The sequence below is a fragment of the Cyprinodon tularosa genome, unplaced genomic scaffold (genome assembly GCF_016077235.1).
Source record: "Cyprinodon tularosa strain WSP-4 unplaced genomic scaffold, ASM1607723v1 ctg304, whole genome shotgun sequence".
In the NCBI taxonomy this organism is placed as follows: Eukaryota; Metazoa; Chordata; class Actinopteri; order Cyprinodontiformes; family Cyprinodontidae; genus Cyprinodon; species Cyprinodon tularosa.
The window spans coordinates 1,198,813-1,219,015 of NW_024039013.1; the positions used below are offsets into that span (position 1 = coordinate 1,198,813).

The window sequence follows — 20,203 nt, forward strand, 5'->3', positions numbered from 1 at the left end:
TGGCCAATGGAACAAAATAATTTACATTTAAAATTAGAATAAACAATTACATCGTCTTATATCAAGAGTATATTATCTAATTATCCTACTTTAACAGTAAAAATACTTAATTCTATTGGCCAGTCATCTTATTTACCTAGTCAAATTATGGGTAAATACACTTAATTTAATAGATGTTTACTTATTTTTAGACAACTTTGCAGTGAAGACAGTTAATTTAGATGAACTGCCAAATTAGAGGTGTTGTGAAGTCCTGCTTTTATCATTAAAGTCAGTAAGCAAAAGTTAATCTTCTGTCCTGGCAGCTATCTGAAACGGCGATCCATGCTTTGATTTTGCCTCGCCTAGATTGCTATAATTGACTTCACGTTGGAGTGAGTCAGTCTTCACTCTCATCTTCAGTTGGTTTAAAATGCTGCTGCACATCTTTGAACTGCTGTTCCAGAAACTAAGCAAATAATCACCTTTCTGGCCTCACTCCTATGTCTGTCTGTGTATTTCAGAGTTCATTTTAAATTTCTTATTTTTGTTTTAAATGTTTAAATAATCTCACCCTACTGTATTTCTCTAAGCTGTACTATGTCCATACTCATCCTCTCTGCCCCTCAGGTGGGCTGAACAGCAGCTCCTGCAGGTACCAAGATCTAGGAGGAAGCTCAGAGAGGGCAGAGCCTCCCTATTGCTTGTTGGCTTTTCTGGTTTTATTGTGAACACTGAACCTATGTAATATTTATGTTTATACATTGCAGTTTTGTGTAGCAGTTTATCCCACCTGTAATTGCTTTAAAATCCTGCATATAAACTAAGTTAGGTATAGTATGACAGGGGTTCCTAAAGTAACATGCCCCCAGAGGGTGGAGCAGACTCCTAGGGTGGTGAGGAGGTCCATTTTTTTAATCATTGGGCCTCATGCAACAGTTTCGTAATCTTGTTGTACATTTCTCTTACTTTTTCTCCTACTGTGGGCTTTTACAAACACACAGCATCAGATTCAACAAACATTCTTCAGTAAAATATTGTAAATGATCCTCAGAAACCTGATGCAGTCCACCTGTGCGTAAGTGAGCGCTCGTTCCAGAGGAATGTAAACCTGCATCATTACTGCCCCGACATAAGGCTATGACTTCCAGCACTTAAAGGTGTTCAGTCACAGAGATGACTTTGAAGACGAGAAAGAAAAATTTTAAAGGTTCGGAGATTGAGATTCTACTGACTGAGAGCTTGGCAGCAGAATTAAAGCACCAGTAAAAGCCGAGCAGTGGAGAGAGCTGTAAATGATGTGGTTGCACTTACAAAAGTTAGATAAAAAAAAAATGAATAAAAAAATAAATAATTTAATCCTAAAACTGTAAATGAAAACTATTGATGGAGGCAAGAGATGCAACATATAATGTAAATGTTTAATAGGAGTTCTCCATCACACAGCAAGACAACATTCTGCTTGATCTCCTTTTAATACACACAAACACCTGTACTGCACATCTCTAGAACACATCTGTCATCCCTTCATCATGCTCTCCATCTCTCTCATGCATAAAAATAAAATGCTGACTGGGAAACTCTAATCTGATCATTTCAGACAGACTCAATCATTCCACATCTTATGTAATTACGAAGCCAAGGCAGCGCCATGGAGTGAAATGAATACAAGTCTTACCATTAGAGGAGTTTCCAGCAGCAACACATTGCTGAACTTTCTATCCATTTTCTGTTCCAAATGTTATTTTAATAGTAGCTTGATCTCAAATAGAGCTCACTGACTGTTCTTTCTTTTGACAAAATTACAACAGATTAAACTAGAGTCCCCTGCATACCGACATGCCAGCTGCAGGTGTAATAACCCATAGGTCTGTCATCACTGAATAAAAAGGTAATTTATTATTGCAGGGTTGCACAATATATAATAATGTAGTCTAATAAAATTGACAATTGTTTCTAAGTGACAACAAATATCATTTAGAGAAAAACTAGGTTGGGATAAGAGCTAACTGATTGCGCAACACTCCTACATCAAGTCTGGAGCACTCGTATAATTTGTTTGTTCCTGAGAGAAGATTATAAATAGGAGAAAAATGGTGATTATGACATTTTCTCCTAAATCACGCATATGAACAGTTTAAGAACTAATTTGTTTATACCAATGGTTTTTGCATGAGACCCAATGTGTTGTGACCCCTGAGGCCTATGGAGAGCCAAAAGGGACAAAATGAAAAAAATATCCCACTAAATACATAATTGTACTATTTATTTTGTTATCTATACATTTAAGAACATATTTTAAAAATGAAAAACTAAAATAATATTATATTAAGTAAACCATAAAATAATGAAATGTGTAAATATTTTATAAAAACTGAAGTAATGTTACAGTACATACAGTTATTTCACTATGTTTATAATATAAATTAATACAATGAAATGATATATAACAAAGGAGCCGTTTGTCTTTCCCAGCATCTCTCTGTCAATTTTAAGACCAAACATTAATCACGCCTGTGGACAGCATAAACAGTTGCTGCCCTGAACTGTTTTACAGGCCATAGAAAAACTCCCACACCCAGATTAATTTGATTTATCAACTTGGAGGAAAATGCTGAACGCTTTAAAGCTTAAGCTTCTTACGGCACATTAAAGCCATGTCCCGTGTGTTTTCCAACATGAGAACTGCACTATGCTTTCTTTTATACACACATACAGATTGAGACATTAGAGAGGAGGAAAGGCTGAAATCTAAAAGACAGATTAATAATCCCACAGTGGGATTACCGAAGGGCACCTCTCAAGGTTTTATGGCTGAATAGATCACAGAAATCTCCCTCTGCCAAAGTTTAAGGGTTTTATTTTGTGGTGAGATAAAATCATCATGTCTGGCTCTCCTGGGAGTTAGAAAAAAATAATCACTACTTGTACCAGGAGAGTTGACTTATTCTATGAAGCTCATGATTTGAAGCATTTTTACTGGGGACCTGGACACTAATGCTTACTCTGCCAATCAGGGTTAACTGCTGAAATGGTGAGTTTGTCACATAAATCTCAGCCACCAGTTGAACTGAAGGCTGGAAAGAAGCTCAGACATCTTAATCAAACCAAACATTTATATGACGACCAGATATTACTTTCTGACAGAAAAACACAGTTGAGCCACATCCAAAAGCATCAAATTCAATGATGCTAATGTGGTAATAATATATCTAAAAGCTTTGATATTACCAAGCTGATACGAAAACTCTGCTTCTACTCATATGTGTTTAGAGTTTATGTCAGAAATGGTTTTGGAGAAAAGTCCGGTGAAGGAGCTTATGTAGCACATTGGTTTATAACAAATGGGTCTGTAATTCTCATACCCAATGTTGTTGAATCTTATTTTCAACTACAGTAATATTACTTTAAGCCTTTTCTGACATGTTGCACAAAAAAAAAAAAAGTGATAAAAATACGTCTGATTAGTGCTGATATATCAGATCAATATTGGTATTGGTTAACGATCAAAGCTACAATATTGGTATCGTATCAGAAACATACAAGTTTTATTGGAACATCCCTACTTTTTGCTAATTACAGCATATATTAGGCTTTTATCAACTGATTTTTTCCAGATAGCTTTTCAAAGTATTTTGTGCCATTCTCTTGTAATGGAGCAAGATAAAGTTCTATATTTTGGATAGATCTAGAATATATATCTTATATATAACATGTACAGGATATATATATATATATATATATATATATATATATATATATATATATATACTGAACTGTGAGTGATCTAGAAATATGGATCATGACAGAAACAACTGTACCCCAGATAACAACAAGGAAAGGAACTTGCTGTGTCAGAAGGCTGAAATTGGGAATAAAGGAATAAAGTGAGGAGTCCTACGTTGTTGGGCAGTGGTTTTCAAACTTTCTTACATAGTGTGACAAAATATCAATGAAGTCATTGTAAGAGGAAAAATAGTTCTTAAATAATCAAAACCAATGCTAAATACTAAATAAGTATTAAATTAATTTATGATAATATATGCTATTATGAAATAAATGATATGACAAAAAGAACTGCAAATGATAGGTCCCTTGGACCAGTTTTATTTTTTTATTTCTACATTTTGATGTTAAAAATGAGATTTCTGCACTTTCAGCTTCAGGCGTATTGAGATATGATCACTGTTTTCATATTCTATATATGAGATTTCCAGACCAGCTTGTGGCTCTTAGGTTCACTTAATATATCAAACGATGATTAATTATGTTTTTTGCTCCATTCTTTACTTAGAATTACCTCCAATTTACTAGGAAAGTGAAACGAAAATCTTATATTCAGGACAATTTTTTGCTGTTAAATTGTATTGATTGCATATGTTTGTTCAAAATATATGCAGCATTCGGTTAAAATACATGTATTCCATCAAACAAACTACAAACATATAGATGTAAAGGTGTAATGAACTCATCTTATGATGAAACATTTTTTCATGTTTATGTCCAGGAGACACTGATGGAGCTGCTGTTTGACGCAGTGGCGTCGTCCATGCGACAGGGAAAGGGTCTGGTTGTCAGTGGCTTCCCCAGAGACCTGAGGCAGGCGGAGGAGTACGAGGCCAAGGCAAGGCGGTGCACACACTGACATGTGGTCAGAAACATCAATAAAAGATAGGAAAGTCAGACGCAAGTTATATATTGGACCAAAAAGAAGGAAAGCGAATGATTCAGCCTTACAGCACAGTCAGACCCAAAGCTGTGAATACAAGATATTCTAATATTTTTATAAGAATAAGAAACCTGATAGAAATAAGATGTTCACAACGAGGTATTGTTATATGAAACAAGCTGAGCATTCGCTGTACAGATCCACTGAGATGTTTTCAGCTTTGTGCTCTGCTGTGGGATCAGATGGGGGAACCGAGTGCCGTGGTCCTGCTGAGCTGTTCTCCAGAGACCATGTCCAGCAGGATGCAGAACCGCAGGAGATCCTCCTCCGACAGGGAGAACGCCCTGCAGAAGAGGGCCCAGAACTTCTGCAGCGATGTCCAGGCCGTCATAGCTTACTATGAACGCAAAACCCTGCTCCAAACGGTAAGCCAGGTTGAGGGTTCAATTCCTTGTTTCTCCACTTAAAATCCAATATGTGCTATTTAAAACTGTTTTGTTCCAACACCATGGCTTATTTCTGCATCAGCTGATCCATTCCAATAATGGCCAATACTGGTATTTTATTCCGCTTATCAAACATTCATTAATATTTCAGTAAACTGTTTTAAGGGTTTTGATTAAATAAAATAAATACATTTGGCTGTTTATTACATTTATTCCAAGATACTGACAGCCTATCGTTTGGGGTTAAAAAAAAAATAACACACCTAGAGTTACAAACCTAATTAAATTTTAGATTTTATTCAGATCAAGATTGCAAGGTAGATGGGTGTATCTGAAGAGTTCCTTATGTTTACAGATTGGTGTTTTGTTTCCGTTTGTGAGAGCAAAAAGAGGCAGCTATCCAACCAATACATCAGCAAACCCAATTTAGGCTATTAATTTTTTTAGTTAGAAAGTTATTCCTTAAAGCTAACATACCACACTCCATTCCTTTTAGTCGCAGTGCCCTGAAACTTTCAGTGGAGTCCTTGGCCCAGCACATCTGCTAATCATCTAATAATATCATTCAGTCGTGTTGAGGCAGATGAACACAGAAAAGCTGGAGAACACCAGCCCTGAGGGACTTAAGTTTGACATAAATGTTTAATGGAAATCTTTAACGAATTTTACATTTTCTCAGATCTATCTTGACAGGGCATAAATACCATTGACTTAAAGTAGAAGGTTTATATGGATATCTTTTGTGAAGCTAAAACTTTAAACCATTAATTTTATGAAAGGAAATCTGTTTGTGGATGAAGAATAAAGGGGGGATATTCTACTTTATTAGAAATGCTACTGAGGTCAGTTTTTTGCACAGACAGAAGTGTCGCCACCAACTGTTTTTTGTAATTATTTTGTTATTTAGAAAGACAGATTTCCATCACATTCATTAATTACTCTCTATTAACTCTCTACCACCCCAACTTCGAAATACGGACTCAATTCTCCGTTTTAAAATGCAACTCAAAACCCATCTGTTCAAGATTGCTTATTCTCTTTAAAAATATCAATTTCACTGTCACAGCCTCTGTATTTTTTAAATGTTTGTAAATGTCTTTATAATTAGTATTTTTATTTTTTCTGACACTTTTTATGTTTTTGTACGGTGACCTTGAGTGTCCAGAAAGGCGCCTTTTTAAATAAAATGTATTATTATTATTATTATAATTAAAGTTTTACTCATTTAAGGTCCAAGCAATTTGGTTCATACTGCTTTTCTTGTATTTTGTTTTACAGACTATTGCTAATTTTAGTTTTGAACGGTAACAAAAATGAACAGAATTGAACAATAATTGGGATTGCACCACCTGGAGCAATAAAAACCACAACAACATAAAAGAGCAGGACACATAATTCACAAGAACAATCAAATGAAGTCGGATCTAATCGTTTTACATACTCTGTCCATTTGGTCCAGATCTTATCAAACTTTCCTTTTTCAACTTGGAGGGGAAAAAAATCTTTTCCATGGCATAAATCTGGTCAAAAATTTCAATCAGTTCATCGATTGTGGGTGGATCTGGTTTTAGCCATTTCCTTGTGATGGCTGCCAGTAGTATGACCAGCAGTTTTATTCCATCCATTTTCTAACATGCTTAATCCCCAAGTGGGGTTGGGAGCGGTGCTGGTGCCTATCTCCAGCAGTCAATGGGCGAGAGGCGGGGTACACCCTGGACAGGTCGCCAGTCCATCACAAGGCAACACAGAGACAAACAGGACAAACAACCATTCACACACACACACACACACACACACACACACACCTAAAGAGAATTTAGAGAACACTGTAAAAACGATCTAGAAATAAGTAAAAATTTCTTAAATTAAGTGTATTTAACCTCAATTTGAGCAGGTTAATGAGATAGGTTGCAAATGGAATGAGTAATTTTTTAAATATAAGTTGCCCAAGTACAACGTTTCACATTTGAATGGAATTTTTACATTGAATATATTTTCAGTGTTTGTGGAACTCTTCCCAATATGGTTTTATTACCTGGCAGTCACCACCTACTGGTTTATAGTGGGACTTACACTGTGTTGCCTTCCTGTCCTCCTTCACCAAAGCTTTATTTCGAATGGCATTCATTTCCAGCTTTCTACTCTATGCAACACAGACGTGTATATATATATATATATATATATATATATATATATATATATATATATATCCAACATATATGCCGTTCTCTATCATCTCCACACCACAGTTGGATAATTGGTGATATTATTGCTACTTTAAAAGTCAGCGCTGACCTTAAAGGCAATGCCTGACTCACTGCCGGCTTTACTTAAATGCCACGACTGGTATTGAGGCCACCAGTTCTAAGCGCTGCAGCTATAATCGTTGTCCTGAGCCCTCTGTAGAGACACTGATAGGCCTCTGTTTGTCTCTGTCTGCAGATCAACGCAGAGCGTTCGCCACACGAGGTGTTTGCCCAGATCTGCCAAGCCTTAGAGTCATCTGCCACCTTCTAATTCTCATCATTTCCACCCTGATGCTCACCAGCCCCACTGTTGAAGAAGCCCCACCCCTTTCCATTACCTCCACAACTCCCTCACACCTGCACCAGCTTATTGAACTTATGTGGTATGCATGCCTCACCTGCAGTCAGTTAAACCCCCTCCACTTCATTTTGCTTGGCCCCGCCCCAGATCTTACATTAACCTCAGTTTATGCTGCCAACTGAACGAGGCTCAACTGTACAGATAAAACAGCTTTCCCTGCTGCCACTGAGAGCACGCCGGACGTTTCCACCAAAGGCAAAGCAAGACAGACGAAACGTCAGCGTGTTTCCATCCCCGTGCTCAGCACTTTGCTTTGTATCGTAACAAGCATGCAGCTCTAACAGTTTAAAGCTTAAAACTGCCTTTCTAGCATTAAATAAAACGCAGCGGCGCTTTAAGAGTATTAGGATTACCGCATTTGTATGTTTTAAAAGCTCATTGTACTGATTTTTGTTTGAGTGGTATCTGACATTCCAATAAAGCCAATGCATTTGTTTAATGGAGTATTTCTGAGTGTTTGGTGTGCCTCCTCTAGTGTCATGATCTGGCAGCTCCATCTGCTGGTGAGAAGATGACAGCAGAAAAAGCATGTGAAGATATTCCCAGTGCAGCCCTGGAAGAGTCAGAGTCCCAGTTAAACAAGGATAAAGGAGTCATTAACACAGAAAAATAGTCTCCATCACCCTACTTCCACTTTAAGCTGGATACAAAGATTTTGGAATTTCTTTTTTTATATCTCTAGATGTTTCTACAGTTAAACATTAAACAGTTTGTGCCTTTTTTTTTAAAGATTTTTTTGTTATAAAATGTACAAACTCAATATTTAAACCTTCAGATTTCCTACTTTTATTTTTTTCATTGGTACGTATGGAAAAGATAATGGAGTAAAAGTGATTTTACACAGATTTATGTTAAATGTTAATTCATTGCCTTTGATTTGCCACATCAAATGTTAGTTCAATCAGATCGTTTTTGTTTTGTTGTCCTCTTACTGACAGAATACACAGCAAAACAAATGTTGAGCAATGTTTAGTCAAACATCAGTTTTGTCTGGATAATTACATATGATAGGACGAAGCTGAAACTTTCAAATATATAGAAATACACTAAATCGGGGGTCAAACAACCTGTTGGCGACAGTCAAAACAACTAAAGGCCTATTCATACCTCACGTAAAAGACGGATACGGATACGTGTGGAGTGTTTCATACGTTCTAACCGTCGATTTCGCCCGTACTTTGACACGAAAATTGGGAGCTTACGCTTACGGACGAAACGGATCAATACGGAGCAATACTACCGGAAACGGTGGGGGCGCTATTGAGTTTTTAGTACAAAATGTCAACAAAATCACAAAGAAGGTTAGAATGCAACAGAATCAGGTCTTGGACCATCGCCATGTTTTGATCAATGACGAATCATTGGCGCCCAGCACTGCCACCTAGAGGAAATACGGGTTATTGCGCACCTCAACGGACGGAGGTATGAAGGAGTCAACGGATAGAACGTACGGACAGAAATACGGACGTGCAGGCCAAACGTGAGGTATGTATAGGCCTTAAGTCGCCGAGCGGCTGATTAGGGGAATCCTTGTTGACGCGCTCAAAAAGGTTCAGTCCAATATGCTGTTCAGATCCTTTTATTGATCTTCAAAAAACATGCAGGCAGCATACAAACAAATCCACAGGTTGGATCCGTGATCAGGCGCAACAATAATCTCCAAAACTTAAAGCGGTCAGCAAAATGTAGACATCCCCCATTACCCACTCTCTGACACGAACACCAGGTGAACAGAACAGGTGATTTTACCAATCACCGCTGACACCACGTGATCAAAGCTATGCCCATTCACCACACAACCTTTAAAATCCTCAGACAAATTTTTCCCTCAGTTCAGCTGTAAAAATAAAAAAATCAAGAGCCACAAGGATTGATGACTTAAAAAATTATAGAAAAATAGATACATTTTTGGATGAATATCTGCCAAAAGAAATGTATCATAATTAAAGGATCTCAGTTGTTCCTTAAAGACATAAAACCAGATTTTTCTATGATAGGAGGTAAACATTTGCAGAAAATGATGTAAAGAAAAAACCTATTTTCTAACCTGATGCATGAAAAAAACAAAGGATCTAAGACATAACTGGTACTTTTGGTCGATTCAATATAGTTATTCAACAAAACAACTGCTAAAACTTGCATTTGTTATGTATAATTTGCTTATGATTTTGCCCAAAGTTTTAAAAACCTGTCCAGAAGGTCTTAAGAGCCATAGGTTTCAGACCCCTGTGCACTATGCTTTACCCAAATACATGACAAGTAACCAGGTTTCCTATAATTTATTTTCATAATTATGTATATGACAAAGAAGAAATCCAAAAAAGTACAACTCTGATGGGACTTGGACCAACAACCTTTTTTTTTTTTTTTTACTGCACTAGTGGCCCGTTTCATGGACAGTAGGTCTGACAGGAAAGGAGGTATGAGAGAAGGGGTGAGAAGTGCTGGAAAGGACCACAGGCCGGATTCCAACCCAGGTCGCCTGCGTCGAGGACTAAGGCCTCCATACATGGGTCGTGTTCACTAACCACTGCGCCACCAAAGCACGCCCCGGACCGACAACCTTTCAATTAAACCATTTGCCTAGAAGTCCAGTGCACTGCACCACAGAGCCCAATGAAGTGCTTTGTTTGGTTGCCTGTTTCTTACCTTTAGGTCAATTAAGACTATGAGGTAAAAAGATGTAGAGAAATCCTTTGAGTTTGTTCTTGAAGATATAGATACAATAGATTTAAATAATCTAAAGCTAAACTGCCTCATAGGAATTTAAATGTTTTAATAACTTGTTTTTACTGTCTGCATATGGTTAATAATCCAAATCATTTAAGATAGAGACTGAAACTTCTATCCTGAAAACCTTTAGATGCAGCCTGTGTCAAACACACCTGAACCAAATTAAGGGTTCATTAGCAGGTGTTTACAGGGCTGCGTGACTCATGCTGAAGAGGGGATTCTGCTGTGGTGTTCAAGGGTATTGGAGAAGGGACACTTTGGCTTGGGACAGGGGTCCTGATAGCTGCTTCACTGGTACTAGGAAGGGTTACCCATACTGACCTATGACAGGAGGAGTCAGCGTTTGCATAATAAACATATTTTTAATGTTTCTTTTCATTTCTAATTTTCTTTTTGACATTTCCAATTTAAAAATTCTATAAATGCAAATTTAATTAAAAAAGGAGGGTAAAAATGTCAAACTTAGCCCACTGGTGAGTTTGGGTGTTTTCAGAAGACGCAGAGGGAACTCCATGTGGTCTTTGAGGGGCCCTTGGTGCCGTGGGGAAGGCTTTGGTGGACCCTGGCTTACTGTAGGATAATCCCTTCCTTATTTGACCAATCAGGCATTTAGTCTATGTTCCACATAAGTAGTGGCCAGAAATCGGAAGCCAATTTGTGTCATTTGTGAAAACTGCAAATAAATAACAAATAAGACTTAAAATTGTCCAGAATTCTATAAAAAAAATGCTGAAAAAAGATCAGTCTGAAGAATTTATTTTGTAAACCATTCGATCCCTAATCATTTCTATATATAATATTGCAACCTGACTTTTTGTATTTGTATTTTACCTTGTAGACTTGGACCTGACAGATGCTGACCTATTAAAGGGTTTATATATATATATATATATATATATATATATATATATATATATATGCCCAAAAATCAACTTTTTTTTAACTTGCATAGATTTTCATACATGCAAAATTAACACTGGCCAAAGTTAGGTCTAAAGGCCTGCATTGAAAAAATATCTAAAATAACCTTATTCTGATGGTACAATAGAAACCACTAAGTTGCTATGAATTGCTTTTTTATATGAATTTCAGTACATGCAATAATTCTCTTTAAAGTTATTTTTATTAAGTTTAAAAAAAAACAAAAAAACTAGTGTTTCCACAGCAGAAAGAGTTTTTTTTTCATTCCACCTGGGGAGATCCCATCTACTAAAAGTGGATGAACCTGTCCTCGAAAAACTGTCCTGATAGAGAGGGAGGACTTTTTAGATTGAACCTGAACTAAAGAAGGTGCCGGATGGAAGGATGCTAAGCAATTCTTACCGACTGACCAAAAAGGATTTAAAAATATAAGCAACTCAGCTTGTCGGTGTGGTACAGGAGCTAGACAACACAGGAGAGCAAGTATAGGCGCTGAGAACCGGACATGATTGCAGGATGTCCTCTAGATTTGGGCTTACCTGTTCAATGCACTTCCATCCAGGAATGTTAAATCCAAAAGAAGCTGCTCTTTATTCACATGCCACATACCTGCTGTCAATCATCCCTATGAATAGTATGAACATTAGTTAACATGACTTCATTCTTCTAAAGATGTTTTATATTTTCTACAAGTGTTCTTAATGTTCCATCTGAATTTTCTGTTTGCTTTCTAAGCCAGAAGTCTCTGCAGGATTTCATTATGATTTCCTAATGTCAAAGATTCTAGGTTCTTGATCAGATCCATGTGTGCAGACTTTATTAAAATGCCTTGACTGATTAAGTTTTGCCCATAAAACATATGGGCACATCATAGACACTCCGCATAAAAACTCTAAAAACATACATTTCTCTTTCTATTCCTGCATAATTGTAAGATGAAGCAATATTTTTATGGATATGAACATCACTTCACTAAAAAGTAATATAGAGCCATCAATTAATAAGACATAACCAGCTGGCTTGTAAATTCAACTGTTAAATCTTAATCTCTGATAAACACTCTTGTTTAGACTGCAGACAAAATCCTGCAGGCCCTCAAGTCACCTCAGGTAATGATTAGGCAAGCAGGCATGGTGCTGGATTCTACTTCTTTTGAACTTTGAATACGCTGTTGAAGTCAGGAAGGTGCTATAGGGCTCTGTTGTGCAAAGACAACTGATATAAAACAAAATCATGATTTATTCCCTGTCCATCAATCCCATTCGCAATTTAAGACAGTGATATGAGCTGGAGCAGAGGAGGCCTCTGAGAACCCTCTCTTAGTGGTATTTGAATCGATGCATTGATGTTTTGGGGATGATAAAAAGCCTTGAACTAGTCTGGTTGTGTATTAGTAGAATATGAAAAGATGGCTGAATGCTGATACTGTGGAAAAGTATTGGATTTCTATCTTTTTATGTTGCATGTATGGCGGATGTATCCCTTGTCCAGGACGAAGGCAATTATTGTCGATTTAGTTGCATGAGCAGAAATATTTAAAGGGCCTATATAACTGATAAAAACTTTCAGATTTAACTATTTCATAATGCCATTCTTTACAAATTATATAAAGTGGTATTTTGCCTAATTTCTGCAATAGTAATCACAAGTCCTGCTGGTTGGAAGCAGCCCCTCTCCATTGTGAATGTTATCGCTGAGAAAAAAAAAGCCCACTTCCTGTAATTAAGAAATAAACACTCCATAGGGATGAATATTTTCGTGATGTTTAATTTGACCTCCATTCTCTCTCAAGCCAAAAACCACTTTTTGCAATAAAAGAGCACAGATGTATAAACATTTTTCCACATACTTTTATTTCCACAGTTCTCCTCTAGCAATTTTTTTACATTATTTTTATTTTATTTTTTTTACATAAGAACATACTGTTATACACAGATACTGAAGCAGGGGAAAGGTGGTGAGGGAAAGAAGACAAAAACCATACAAAATGGCGTCTACTCAAGCACAACAAAATCTATGTATATAAAACTCTGTGGGTCGCTCCAACCACTACTTCAATTATTCATGTTTTAAATAGATTAATAAAAATACAATCTTCTTAGATGGACCTTTTAAAGTGGGTGGCAAAAATTAGAGATCTAGAGGCATAATGAGGGGGATTCGATAACAATAGTGATGGAGAAATTGTGTTTAGCTTTCAAAGTTTCTCCCTCTGCCTGAAGGGGAAGAAAAAAAAATATATTTTTTTATTTTTAAATGGCACACAGCAACTAGCGGTGGCTACTTTTCACTTGTCACCATATACTTAAACACTCAACATGATCAACAACGGCACACGATGAAGGAGGAGGAGGAAAAAAAACAAAAAACGGCTTTGTGGTTTTAACACCTTCTCATTCACCTGCCTTCAAAGGAAAAAAAACAAAACATAAAAAGCTCTCCATGCTGTAGTGTTTCCTAGTTTGACGTGTTTTAGTGGAGAGAGCAAAAGAAAAATGGATGAAGGTGGGAAGGGTTTAGGGCAGTGGAACGGATGAGTGCATGATGAAACACAGTGAGGTGTGCAGAAATCCTGACAGTCAGATGATGCTCAGAGTTTTTAAACCTTTTTAAAGGATTCTTCATTCTGGGGGAACAAGGAGCCCACATGCATGTCTCTTCTGACAGTTCGGCACGGCTGCTGTATCCATTAAACGGCGCTTCACCACACCAACTGAGGATTTTCCAGTTCGAAAGCAGCATGGAGGAGAAAACGGGGAACTGGGACAGACCAACTGGAGTCGAGGAGATCAGGAATGTTGTGTGCCTTCTGCGTTCTTGTTTTTATTTTCAGTTTCTGATTAACCTGGCCAAGGTGTTGCTGGGCACACTCCACCAGCATCAGAGCTGAGGTCGGGGCTTAGAGGATGGAGCCGTGCACAGAGCGGCCTGTAAAGAGGGGAGAGAGAGATAGAGAGAGAAAAAGAGACAGAGAGAGAAAGAGTTTGGAGCTATGGGTGCTTGGGACCCTGTCATCTATTAGCTGGGAAGTAATTAGGGTCCAGATAGTTGTAGCCTGCACTCTGCGGCAGGCAGTAGTCTCTGTCCAGAAAGGTGTCTGCCTGATAGACCGGTTCCAAGTGGTGGTTAGGTTTATGGGTCTCTGTCTTCAATAAGCTGAGAGAAAAAAAAGGGGGATTTATAAATTATGAGACAACAAAAACCAGCTAGAATTAAAATGAAAATCATTTTAGCACATTCAGTGGAACGTTAAATTATATCAATAGAGATCGCAGCAGGAAATAACATCCAGAGGTCTGACTGCTTGGAACACAATTAAAAAAATGAAAGGATAAATCAACCATCAAAGTATTGGTAGGTCTGAAGACAAAATAACACAAAACATTTCACACATGACCCTTATTAATGAAAGACGTTGGCTAGATTCATCTGAAATTTGTAAATGTTACACTTTCCAAGAGCAAAACTGGACTGGAGTCATATTCTGTACGATCTTAGAAGGGCTTGTTCATTAAATGCAGATATAAATACTAAAGAATGAAAGTAATAGTAAATTCAATTTTAAAAAATGAAAAATAAAATAAAAAGAGCTTAAAAAAGAATGTAACTATTTAAAAACACTAAAAGAAATTAATATTAAAGAAAAGCATATATGTTATATGATATAATGAGATTTGAAAAACAGGAATCGTAAGTTGTTTATTTGATTTAATATTGTCTTAAAGGAAACAATATTTTTATACTTAGCAATATAGATTTGCCTGTAAAGCTTTAAGAAAAATAAAAACCTTTGATGTGCTTTGAAGATGTTTAAAGTTTTTACAGATCATCAGTTCTGCACACAGGAAAAACATTTTGTACCTTATCAGATATTTTTTCCCAAAGGCCACTAGTGACTCAAAAATATATATATTTTGTTTCCAGATTCTTTCAAATTTGTTTATTTACTCATCAATTCAGGTAATTTCAGTTTTCTTGTTACTACCTGGTCAATCAACACAGGACTGCTGTCTAAGTTACAAAGCCTCTGATTTCTCACCAGTCTGAGCAGTTGGAGCAGAAGTCAACAGAGCTTTCTGGTGGACAGTCCTGACAGTGCCAACGGACTCCTTGGATGGGCTCCATACCACACACATCGCACTGCCATGAAAGGAAACAAAAAACAAAGACGACAGATGGTGAAACTACTGCTTAACAAATGGGCCCAAATATTTCAGCACATATTTCTGCAAATTTACAACCCAGACAAGTATTTTTAGTCTTTATGTAGAGTCAAATATCCTCAATTTTTAACATATTGTTTGACATGAAGAAAGGAGTATGTGGGTCATAAAAACAACAAAGGTCCAGTTCTCTAACCTTTCATTTCCTGTCTTTCTTACAAGACCGATTTGCTTTGATAAGTTTATTTTTAAATGTGGTCCGTTCTTGCCAACTAAATCAGTGATGTTGAAAGTATTCATTTCCTGATATGTATTGGATGGAGACCACCCTCCATATTAAACCAACGCAGTAGAAAGTTTAATAAGCAATTAACTGAGTAATACAACTACTTTTTTTTCTCTCCATGGCTTCTAGAAAGTAGCCAACATTGCTAATGAGGTGCTGTGTATTCATAGTCATCTGCTCTTATTTATAAAGTTAGGTGCATACACATAACTCAAACTGGTCCAATTTTTATTATATTGGCTCCAATCTGCAGTGGAAACTCTATGCATAATGCTAACAAACATAATTGGTGCACAACAGAGGGGCTCCAGTGATGCATGCTTCAGACATCTGGTTTAACCAGAACTCACAGATGTACCACTAACAGGTTTGATAGTTGCATATTTTCTCTGCATTACTTCACACATCTTGTTTTCCACATCTGCTTTTACATATTTACTATTAATCAATGCACTTCAAAAATGCACCCCTAACATTTGCAAAAAAAAAAACCTAAAATCCCTAAAACCCTAAAATCTGAAAAGTGTGTTGTGCTCCTGCACTGATCCCCCACCCAGAGTCAGTACTTTACAGAACCTTTGCCCCAGAATCAAGTGTTTTTCAGCATCTAATGTATGTTCTTCCAGTGTTGTGTTGTACATCTCAGAAAATTACAATGTTGGATGAAAGCGTAATATTTTTGGCACTCATGTCATAAATTGTGAAAAGGCTATCTTAAAGAGACTCATTATACAGAGTAAACTATTCCAAGCTTTTAGTTCTTGCACGTCTGAAGATTATGTCCTACAGTAAAGAAACCTCAAAGAGTCAGAATTAGACCAATCAAAAAGGATGTTTTAGGTACAGTTGTCAAGCCTCTAAGAACCATGTCCATTTCTATGCCTGAATCGATGCATCAATGCGCCATAGCGTGGAGGCACCGTGTTATGGAAGCCCAGATGTTGCCTTGTTGGTTCTGGTGTCACTCATCACTCTTGAATAAAAGCCTACAGATTCCCTATGGGGTTCAGGTCAGGGGAGTTTGCTGGCCAATCATAAGAAGGAACACCATGATCATTGTACCACTTGTTGGTTCCTTTCACTGTGTGGACATGTGCTACGTCCTGCAGGGGAAAAGAATCAACATCTCTATACAGCATCTGCAGAGGAAAGCATGAAGTGCTCAGGAAATCTACTGGTAGGTGGCTGGATTGATGGTGGATCAACAGCAGCAGGTGGCATAACGTCTCAAACTATCAACGATTGTGGAAACTTCACACTGGACAAACATTTTCATTTGCCATGATTTCTAAATGCAATGTGGAATTTACTTTTTACTTTAAAGGGATGTTGAATTTACTTTTGGATTCCAATCCTCTCGTGCACCTTTTCCTTCCACTCAATTTTCTGTCAGTTTGCTTGAATGCAGCACTCTGAACATCCAGCTTCGTCAGCAAAGACATCTTGTTGATAACCCTCTGTTAAGGCTGTCCTATGGGCATCTGCCATGTCACAAGTCTTTCCCATGATTGTGTAGGCTTCTGGCCCAAAGAGAGAAACCATTTAAAGACTCATATGGGAGACATGTTGAGAGTAAAGCACTTATCAATTTCTTCCACCTAAAATTTCAATTTACGTTGAAATATTTATTCTTTGCTCATTTGAAATGCAGCTCTCTTCCTTGTGTTTATTGCGTGCCCTAATAGGCTTCAAATAAAACGTGTTTTTTAAATAGTTTTTCTCGTTTCCCTTAATTTTTCCACATGTGCAATTTCCTTTGGTTTATTACATAAAATCCCAATGAAAGAACATCTGTGTTTGGAAGGGTGGGAAAATATTTATGAACATTCCTGTCAGGTACTGTAGACATGGCATACAGTATGCAGCAAGATATTGTGCTACAAGTCGGCGCCACCCTTTGGTGTCGGGAATGCTTCACCTTATAACCCATGTGCTGCACCCTGGCGTTGTCCTCTCGCATCTCCTGGAGCTTCTGTTTTTTCAACCTCTTCAGCTGCAAAAGCTCTTTGTACTCTGGTAAGTTCCTCAGCTCAACAGGAACACCCTCCTCATCCTGAGATTGTTGAAACAAAAATAACAGCAAGGAGGAGTCAGAGCTGGGGAAGCACAAACAAAACATCTCAATGTGACATTGAAAACCTATTATGATGATGATGAGTTTTCTGATTGTTCTAATCTTTGCTGAACACGCACAACCTAAATGGGAACATATTTTTATAGTTAAGGCAGCAGAGTTGTGCCAAGTACATATTGTCTTTGATCTAAAGGATAAAAAGAGAAAAAAGATGTTTACAATTAGATTGAACTTTCTGCCTGAATGAGCCTCGCTTTAGTTTTTAAAAAAAGGAAAAGAGACTAAATTAAATCTGAAAGTCCTGCAGAAAGTAGTCACATTTGAAGCTTCTTTACAGTAGTGCTAGAAAGCTGCCATCTTACCAGCTTTAAGCATGAAATTATTCCCTAAACATTGAAATAAAGTCTAAGCAGGTGAAGGTTAACCTCATATAACATAAGCCAGCATAGCAGGATGATGGGAGAAAAAAACATCTGTGTTAGCAGCAGGCTTTGGGGAACCAGTTTTACTTAAAGGTTATTGCCATCAAAGGGCCAGAAGAAATGTCAGAGCTTTGATAACACTGAGCATCAGGAGCTGTGTAGTTCAAATAGGAAAGATACACCAAGCTTGCAGACCCTCACTCCTGTTTATTTTTAACAAACAAAATGGCCACGACAGGCGGTAAAATAAAGCAGATCTGAATATTCCATTGATTGCAAAGATCTCAAAGTGCAGCAAGAGAAAGAACTGTGGTTAGTTTGTTCCATTCTAAATAGATCTGAGAGGCAGAAATGCATAAGGGCTCTACAGGCATTAAACTGACTTTTCAATACCTTTCTACATGATATTTGTGAAATGTCCAAAGAAAGGAAATCGTACTAAATAAAATATTTATTCGAAACAAGTATGACTGATCAATGTGATTTTGTAGAAAACCTTAAAGCTATTAAATGAGGTTTAATACAAGATACCAGGGTAAAGACAGCAAGGATATTACCCAAGTCCCCATAAGAGTTTATTTAATATATCAGTCTGCTGGAGGAAAAATCAATAACATGTTAGGAGGAGGCAAAGGGATTTTAAAATCTCTGTCTTTTGAAAGTTTTCTTAAAAGTAGAAAATAGCTTTTCAGAACTAGATTTTTTACAGCAGTTACTGAGAGTTTGGTGAGGCTGCTTTGCAGATCTGAACCAGTTTAACTGCAGATCTGAACTGGTGTAGGTACCAGATCTGCTCTGGTGGTCAGATTTGCTCGGGCCCTGTGCATGCCAGTGACGTTACGCTACATGATTGGCTGAACGTTGCCACATGATTGAAAACGTTGTCGTTGTCCAGACAATGATAACATCACGCAGCATCAGTGTGCAGAGTCGGGAGCATCTGTAGCGTTAGCGCGTCTAATGACCAATAAAGTTTTACCTGATCGATGAAAAAACTGAAAAAAATCTGTTTATGTTTTTTTTCCAAAGTAACTGCAAGACCGTGATATAAAGGGGGAGAGCTGGGTAGCACTGTGGCTAGCTGTGATCAGTAGCTAGCAGGTTAGCCTCTTTTAGCTCAGTCAGTTAGACATATTACGCTACACTAGTTTTAAATTTGTGTCAACAACAACCGTTTGTTTTCTATAAAATCTCAACAAAAGTCATTTTTAAGATGTCCCATTTGTCCTCCCCTGCCCTCAGATCTTAATAAAAACAATAAAAATAAGCGGAGACTTTTTTTTGCCACTTTGGTGAATGTCCTTCAAGACTGAAAATGATTGTTTTCTACTTTCGGCTACTTTAGATCTGCAATTAAATGTAAAACAATAGCAAATAAAGGTAATAATATGTTGAGACTCCAAAAGAGATTTGATCCTTAAAGGAATAGTACACCCAAAACATGATTAGCCTTCATTTTCTACTCACCCCCATGCTGAACAAAACTCTGGAGTACTTTTTTGATATCTCAAATGCATCTGGAGATCTGTGAGGCTTCTTGCTGTCTGCTGACATTCAAATAATGGAGGTCTATGGTGACCGAGACAGAAAGGTCCATAAAAGTCCACAAAAACGTGTCAATATTCCTCCATACTGCTCGTCCAATGTAATCCAAGTGTCCTGAGTGGGTAGCATCCAGAATTTACTCGAAACGAAGTCATTTAGAACGTTTTAGAGCCTAAACAGTAGTGTGTAGGATTTCCTAATAGCGCCCCCATGCGCGCTCACGATTCTACGGAAGCCGGCAGACCAAACCGGAAGAAAGTGCGCATTCAGCGTCTGCTCTGCCGATAATGCAAGCGTAGAAGAAGAAATGTGCTGTTTACCTGTGCAAAGAAAGAAACAACGAAAGAAAAATGTCTGA

General features: G+C 37.4%; 2 protein-coding genes across 3 annotated transcripts in view; one reads left to right on the forward strand and one right to left on the reverse strand.

Annotated features, from left to right (window-relative positions):
• ak5 (adenylate kinase 5) overlaps positions 1-8,145 on the forward strand; it is a 138,976-nt gene extending 130,831 nt beyond the window's left edge. The window contains exons 12-14 of the mRNA XM_038291972.1: positions 4,487-4,603; positions 4,891-5,073; positions 7,537-8,145. Of these exons, the coding sequence (XP_038147900.1) occupies positions 4,487-4,603; positions 4,891-5,073; positions 7,537-7,611 (375 nt within the window). The 3' untranslated portion in view covers positions 7,612-8,145. The remainder of the gene's footprint in view (positions 1-4,486; positions 4,604-4,890; positions 5,074-7,536) is intronic.
• A 5,044-nt stretch (positions 8,146-13,189) lies between these two features.
• Positions 13,190-20,203, reverse strand: part of zzz3 (zinc finger, ZZ-type containing 3) — a 33,879-nt gene continuing 26,865 nt past the window's right edge. For both annotated transcript variants that reach the window (XM_038291927.1, XM_038291928.1), the window contains exons 10-12: positions 17,723-17,857; positions 15,395-15,495; positions 13,190-14,511 (exon numbers count right to left, since the gene is read on the reverse strand). In XM_038291927.1, coding sequence (XP_038147855.1) covers positions 14,367-14,511; positions 15,395-15,495; positions 17,723-17,857 — 381 coding nt within the window. In that variant the 3' untranslated portion in view covers positions 13,190-14,366. The remainder of the gene's footprint in view (positions 14,512-15,394; positions 15,496-17,722; positions 17,858-20,203) is intronic.